The sequence below is a fragment of the Myotis davidii genome, unplaced genomic scaffold (genome assembly GCF_000327345.1).
Source record: "Myotis davidii unplaced genomic scaffold, ASM32734v1 scaffold1754, whole genome shotgun sequence".
NCBI lineage: Eukaryota > Metazoa > Chordata > Mammalia > Chiroptera > Vespertilionidae > Myotis > Myotis davidii.
The window spans coordinates 85111-92366 of record NW_006285993.1 but is presented as its reverse complement, the minus strand read 5'-3'; the positions used below and the strand labels follow the sequence as shown (position 1 = coordinate 92366).

The window sequence follows — 7256 nt, the reverse complement described above, 5'->3', positions numbered from 1 at the left end:
CTTTCCCTCCGTGTGCACCGCGTGACTCACCCGTGCTGTGTGCGCAGCCCACTCTCCTCACCGCGGCGCACCAGCCCATTGGAGGGAAAACCACAGTTGAACAAGAAAGATCCAGAGACATTGAAACATGCAACACGCTGACATATTTCAGAGGGAAAGGGGTGGTGGGGAGTGGGAGCTTGACCAATGAACTTACATGCATATATGCAAGCCCATGGACAGGCAACAGTGCGGGAAGGCCCGGGGAGAGGGCGGGAGCAGGGGAGAGGGGGCCAAGGTGGGGAAAGGGGGCATCTGTAATACTTTCAACAATAAAGATAAATAAAAAAAGAAAACACTACAGTTTACTCATTTTACTGTCGATGGATGTTAGGGTTTTTCCAGTGTGGGGTTGCGTGAACACTTCTGTATGTTCTTCGTTTTTCTTGGGTGTATACCCAGGAGCGGAATTGCCAGGTGCATTGAGCTTTGGCAGATACACTGCTCAACAGTTTCCCAAAGTGGAGGAGCCATTTCTCCCCCCTCTAGCAGCTATGAGAGTGCCCATTGCCGCACAGCCTTGCCATTGTGGAGGGGGTGCAGGGTTCTCAGTGGTTCTGATTGGCCCGGGATGTATACCTGACAGGAAGCTGGGCCAACCAGAATTTGGAATTGAGACCCAAGATCAGGCTGATCAGGCTGCTGAACACTTGAAAGGACAGAACACCATGGAGCCAGCTGTGTCCCTCCCCCTCTTAGAGAAGCCAGAGAGGGAGTCTGCAGAGGGGGAGGGAGTCTGCAGAGTGGGGAGGGAGTCTGCAGAGTGGGGGAGGGAGTCTGCAGAGTGGGGAGGGAGTCTGCAGAGTGGGGGAGGGAGTCTGCAGAGGGGGGAGGGAGTCTGCAGAGTGGGGGAGGGAGTCTGCAGAGTGGGGAGGGAGTCTGCAGAGTGGGGGAGGGAGTCTGCAGAGGGGGGAGGGAGTCTGCAGAGTGGGGGAGGGAGTCTGCAGAGTGGGGAGGGAGTCTGCAGAGTGGGGGAGGGAGTCTGCAGAGGGGGGAGGGAGTCTGCAGAGTGGGGGAGGGAGTCTGCAGAGTGGGGAGGGAGTCTGCAGAGTGGGGGAGGGAGTCTGCAGAGGGGGGAGGGAGTCTGCAGAGTGGGGGAGGGAGTCTGCAGAGTGGGGAGGGAGTCTGCAGAGTGGGGGAGGGAGTCTGCAGAGGGGGGAGGGAGTCTGCAGAGTGGGGGAGGGAGTCTGCAGAGTGGGGAGGGAGTCTGCAGAGTGGGGGAGGGAGTCTGCAGAGGGGGGAGGGAGTCTGCAGAGTGGGGGAGGGAGTCTGCAGAGTGGGGAGGGAGTCTGCAGAGTGGGGGAGGGAGTCTGCAGAGGGGGGAGGGGGGAGGGAGTCTGCAGAGGGGGAGGGAGTCTGTAACGGGGGAGGGAGTCTGCAGGGGGGGAGGGAGTCTGCAGAGCGGGTCAGGGCAGCAGATGCAGGAAGAGACAGGGTAAGAGCCACCGGTGTTCCTGGGGGGAAGGGGCCCTGAGAGAAGCAGTCCTGGCCTTGGGGAGGGTCTGGGGTGGAGGAGGCTCCACGGACCCAGCCTCATGCGCTGTGTGCTGGAGGGACCCTCTGTCTGAGGTAAGCGGCTCCTTTCCTTGTCACCTGCCCTTCCGCTTCAGCCCTTTAGAGCGGATTGTTCTTCCCTTGCAACAAAAGAGCCTTGAGAAGCAGTGCTGTTATCTGGCTACTTCCTGTCCCTCCTCTTCTCTTTCAGAAAGCAGGGCTTTGGGAAATGCCCGTCTCTGGCTCCCCTGAGGGAAGGAAAAGGGAGGCCGGCGTTTCTGGGTCTTGCTGTGTGCAGCCTTGCACAGGGTCACTGGCTCCGACGTGTGGCCCACGGCCCACCTCACAGGTGTGCAAAGTGAGGCACGGAAAGGTAAGGGATGGGCTCAGAGGTGCCTCAGTTGGGTGCCCCCCCGCCTCCCCCGGCTGACCTGGCTTGAACCCTGGGTCCCAGTTCTGCTGGACTCCACCCTGCACCTGGTCTCTGCCGGGCTTGAGTCTGAGAGCTCAAGGTGGCACACGAACACCTTGGCCACTGCTTATGGAGGCTGCGCCCACTGCCACCAAGACGGGGGACAGCCCAGGTGGCATAATGAGAGACTCAGAGTCCCCCAGCTCGGCCACCCCAGCTCCAGAATTCTGTCTCATTTCTGTCTCCTGCCCAGCAATGGCTTGTTCCAAACGGCCTTGGAGAGAAGCCTAATTTGCTTCCAGAAAGTTCCTCCTTGTCTGCACCTAAAATCCCAGGGGACATTGTTGTGTCCAAGTAGAGAACATAGTGGCCTCTAAGGCAAAGAGGAAGACCTGAGTCCAAATTCCATTCTCCACATCAGTGAGCTGTGGAACCATGGGCCTCGGTTTCCTCATCTGTGAAGTGGGCGTGAGAAATCATCCCCCACGGAGTTTTTGTCGGAATTAAATAAAGTAAAAGGGAAGGGTTTAGCCTCACGCTTGGCACACGAGACACCAATGCATGGCAATGGCGTTTCCTTTTATTGTAGTTGCTTTTGTCCTGGGAGCTCCTGGCAACAGGGGGCCTTTAAGGGCCCGTCTCCGCACGGGCTCCTGTTCTCAGTGGCTGCTGCTGCCCAGCGCCCTGTCCCCTCCCCTCCCCGCCCCCCAAATGCCTCACCAGGGAGCCAGGCCTCTCGGGAAGGCCAGGAGGCGTGGTTTGCTGATAGATGCAGGAAAACAAGCTGTTGTTTTAGAAATATGAATAATTGAGAGGGTTTCAGCAGAGACTTGGCCGGCATTAGGGGAATTGAAAACTAAGGCCAAGTCACCACCTGAAGCCGATTTCCTGATAAATAATTCACGGCACATGGACCTTCCGTGTCTGTCCTCCCACGCAGCCACCGCCCGTCACCTGGGCGCTGTCCTGACCTTGGTGGGGAAAGGCATCTGGGGAGGGAAATAAGAGCCAACACTGCAACGGGTTCCGATTTGAATTTCGTGGCAGCTTTGCCCTGCGGCTGTGATCGCTGATAGACGCTGTCCCTCTCTGAGTGGTTGTCCTGCCATCTGAGTGGACGATGATTCTTTGAGGAGGGACTTTGAGCAACACGGAGGCCTCTGCAGCCCAGAGCATGTGTAGGAGAGTCTATTCTGTTTTCAGCCCCCTACCTCCTCCCTTCAGCTCGCCTTCACAGAGTGCCTGCTCCGTGCCAACCCCGGGGCCATCGTGCCAGCGGAGGAGAAACCTGTAAGGGACAATTGCAATCCAGAGAGACGTGTAGAAGGCTGGAATGGAGCAAAAGGTGTTCGCTGCCCGAGGTGTAATCAGGGAGGGCTTCCTGGTGGAGGGGACACCTGGATTGAGTCTTATGGAGAGTTGGGTAGGAAAAGAAGGAAAGGGGTGGGTGTTCCAGGTAGAGAAAGAGTTTATGAAAAGCACCGAAGCAAGAGGAGGAAAAGTGCGTTTGTGGGACTGCATGGCGACCTGGGCCATGCATGTGGGTGTGGTGGGTAAATGGCTGGGGCCTGGAGGGCCCTGATCGTGAGGCATTTGCATTTGGACTTGAGCCTGAGGGCCATGGGAACCACTGACGGTGGAGCAGGGCCTGTTTTGGGAAGTTCCTGGGAGCTGGGTGGGCCGCGGGCTGGCTCTCTGGTGGAAACCTCAGGCCTCGGTGTGAACCCTTCTCAGGACCGCGTCATCCTTTCAGGAACAGCGCCCTTGGGTTCCCACTGGTCACCCAGACTCCCGCTGCTGCCGCCTTTCTGCCCCTCCATCGCATGAGCTCTGAGGGGTGAGGGCAGGAAGGAGCTGGTGTGGGGCTCCCCAGGAGGACACCCACCCACCCCTTTTCCGCGTTGTCAGCTCAGACCTGCCCCTGCCCCTGCCCGCTTCGGGGTAGGAGGTGGCCAGTGCCCACCGAGACCCACCTTCACCGGCCAGACTTACCGGAGGAGTCTCGCGCTGGGGCTCCCGGGGTGAGTCTGGCCCGCGGGAATGCTTTGTTGGAACAGTGTGTTGTTGGGAGGAAATGGAAAATGCTGTTTAAATACCAGGAGATCTCTCATACAGCGTCGGAGCCAGGCTCAGCTGTGGCCGTGCTGCTCACGTGTCTGTTGTGGGCTGGTGGGTCACGCGGGGCTGCCTGCGTTATGACGGCCTTGACTGCGGCTGGGGACCGGGGACCAGGGACTGTCTCAGCCATGTCAGGCTGGCTTGCTCACACATTGGCTGCGGAGTGAAGGGGGAGTGGGCAGGAGCTGCAAAGCCCCGAGGGCCCAAACCCTGCAGGGCAGGCCATCGCTGCCCCCACGGCTGGGGAAAGCACATCACAGACCAGCCCAGACTCAGGCCTCGGAGACACACACTCCTCGCGATGGGAGGTGCTGCTCAGGGCCGGGCCGCGCGTGCCGGCTACCACGTAGGTCTTGATTAAAAGGTGATTTCATTGGGAGGTAACGAGGCCTGTTAGCTTCGGTGGGGAGAATGGAGCGGGGCGGTACCTGCCTCAATATCCTCCCCGCCTCTCATCATTTGTCACAGAATGTCCAGTTATGCCTACGCACTGTTTGCTGGAATAAGAACAGATTCCCTCATGTTCCTTACAGCAAGGTGTCGCCATGTTATGTGGGGCTTTTAGGAAGTCTCCTTAAAAAAGAGAGGTCAAACCCTGGCCTGTGTGGGCATCGTCCCATAAACCAAAATGCTGAGAGTTTGATTCCTGGTCAGGGCACATGCCCAGGTTGTGGGTTTGATCCTGGTCTGGATGCGTACAGGACACAACTGATCTCTCTCTCTCTCTCTCCCGCTCTCCCTTCCTCTCTCTCTAAAATCAATAAAGAAAACCAGATCTTTGAGTGAGGATTAAACAAATCTACAAAAAAGAAGGGTCAAGCCTTACTTCTCTCCTTCACCAGACCCCTGTTCTCCTTGCTGCTGGACGGAGATGTGCTGGACGGAGGTGTGCTGGACGGAGGTGTGCTGGATGGAGATGTGTTGCTGGCGCTTGGGCAGCCATCCTGGACCATGAGGAGGAGGGCCATGAGGATGGTGGACCAGAGATCTGGAAGGGGCTGGGCTCCTGATCACTGTGGAGCCACCGTGCCAGCCTGGACCACCTGCCCGGTGTTGCCACCGGTGCCGACAGCTGTCCCTGCTCTGCAGAACTGCTCTGGGTTGGAGGGGAGCTATTCCACCAGGACGTTATGTTCCCCACACGTAGGCTGTGCAGGCATGACGGCCCTTGACTGAAGGTGGACCCAGCTGTGAGTTACAATTGCCGCTCCCCACAGGGTCAGCCTGAGGCCGGTCCCCAGCCCCATCCCTTCCCATCCTCCTTCCGCACCCCCTTTTCCTTGGAACTCTCGCAGGACTCCTGTCTCAGGCTCTGCCTCCAGCGATCCCACCCTGGACCCCACTCGCTGCCCCTGCCCACGATGAGCCTCAGAACCAGAGTCGTGCGCACCCACCAGCTCCTGGCTCAGAAAGAACCACAATCACCAGATGCAATCCATCCATTCCGCCCCCCTGGTCTGAGAATGGGCAGAAGAGGGGTTGGGCACTGCCTGTGTGAGAAATGACCTCCTGCCAGGCCAGGGGACGAGGCTGGGCCGGGGCGGCTCAGGAGGAGCGGCCCCAGGTGCCCCAGAGCCGCCAGCCTGTGAGGCCTGCCGCCAACCCTGCCCCCTTCCTGCCTGCACGCTCCAGGCCTGTTTGAAGTCTGCGGCTGGCTGCCGCGGTCTGCTGGACAGACAGCATTTGTAAGCAGCTCTCTCCTCCGCTCAGTTAATAATTTAGGAGCCAGGGCCTGCAGCCAACCCATCATTCCAACCCCACTGCACCCCGATCTCCGAGCTAGTGGACAGGAAAGAAAAAAATCACCGTGCCCACGTGAAAAATGACCTCACTTCAAGTACTTGCCGCGCCCCGTGCTGGGCGGGAGAGCGCGGAGGTGTCTGGGGCTGACAGGGGGGGAGGGAGGGGGGTACATGGGCTCAGCTTGCACACCTCGCCATGCTTAACGCTGGATCCTGAGCCACACTGGTGTTTGGACGTGGCAGGACCCAGCTGTCTTCCTCCGATTCAGCCTTTCCTTCTCCTCTCGCCCGCTTGCTCATTCATTCATTCATTCATTGGGCAGTCACTGATGCCGCCGACGGGGAAGTGGGCAGGGAGGACACACAGTGGGGAGGTCAGCACCTCCCCTTAAGGGAGGCAGACACGCACAGTGGGGCCCCTGCGGATGGCTGCAGCCTGCTGCCTGGGTCTGGAGGGGCCCTGAGTGTGCAATGCCGAGTGGGGATGGGGGCGATGAATGAGAGCTTAATAGTTAAGACCAGGGAGCCTGGGGTTAGGCTGCCCTGGTTCAAATTCCAGCCCTGCCAACAACTTATGAAGAGTTAGCCGCCCCATGCCTCAGTTTCCCCATATGTGAAACGGAGTCACTAATGGAGACACGCAAACTACCTTCTGTTGTTAACACAGTGAACAGGGGGTTAGTTCAGTCAAAAATCCCGAAACGGTGACAAGGCGCTGACCACTATGGAGCTGCTTCCAGGAGACGACTTGGCCGTTCCTTACGAGGTTAAGCGCGCAGCCCACCCGGCATCCCTCTCCTGGGTGCTGACCCAGGCGCTCACATGCTCACCAAGTCCTGTGGGCAGTCTTTAGGAGTGGCTTCCCAAGCTCCCAACCTGGGAACCGCCAGGGCAGAGTCAGCGGGGGGAGGGGGGCAGGAGGAGTTCAGGGACAGATGGGACGTGGGGCTCGGGAGGGCCCAGGCGTGGACGGCTGGAGGGGACGATGCTTCCAGCCAGAGAAGCCATGGCCGCGGAGCAGCCGAGAACATGAGCTGCACGGTGGCTCGCAGGGCCTCCAGCAGAGTGAAAGCGGCCGGGCTCAGGGGCTGCGTGCCGTGTGACTCCCCGTATGTAACATTCTAGAAAACGGGGGGGCAGGAAACTGGTCAGTGATTGTGGAGGGGGAGGAGGGCTGACCACGGGCACGAGGGGATTGGGGGCTGATGAAACAATTAGGCTCTGGGTGTGTGTGATGATGGACACATGACCGTGTGTTTTGTCAAAGATCATAAAGCTGTACACAAAAAGGGTGAGTCATACTGCATGTACATCATGCTACAGGTACATCATACTACAGGCACATCATACTACATGTACATCATGCTACAGGCACATCGTACTACATGTACATCATGCTACAGGTACATCAAACTGCATGTATATCATACTGCATGTATATTGCTATAGGT

General features: G+C 58.5%; 1 protein-coding gene across 1 annotated transcript in view; it reads right to left on the bottom strand.

The window, feature by feature from the left end:
- The window catches only part of LOC102752152, a 72854-nt gene that overhangs the window by 59987 nt on the left and 5611 nt on the right, over positions 1-7256 (bottom strand). Inside the window, exons 5-6 of the mRNA XM_015559672.1 lie at positions 4890-5007; positions 3157-3326 (exon numbers count right to left, since the gene is read on the bottom strand). Of these exons, the coding sequence (XP_015415158.1) occupies positions 3157-3326; positions 4890-5007 (288 nt within the window). The remainder of the gene's footprint in view (positions 1-3156; positions 3327-4889; positions 5008-7256) is intronic.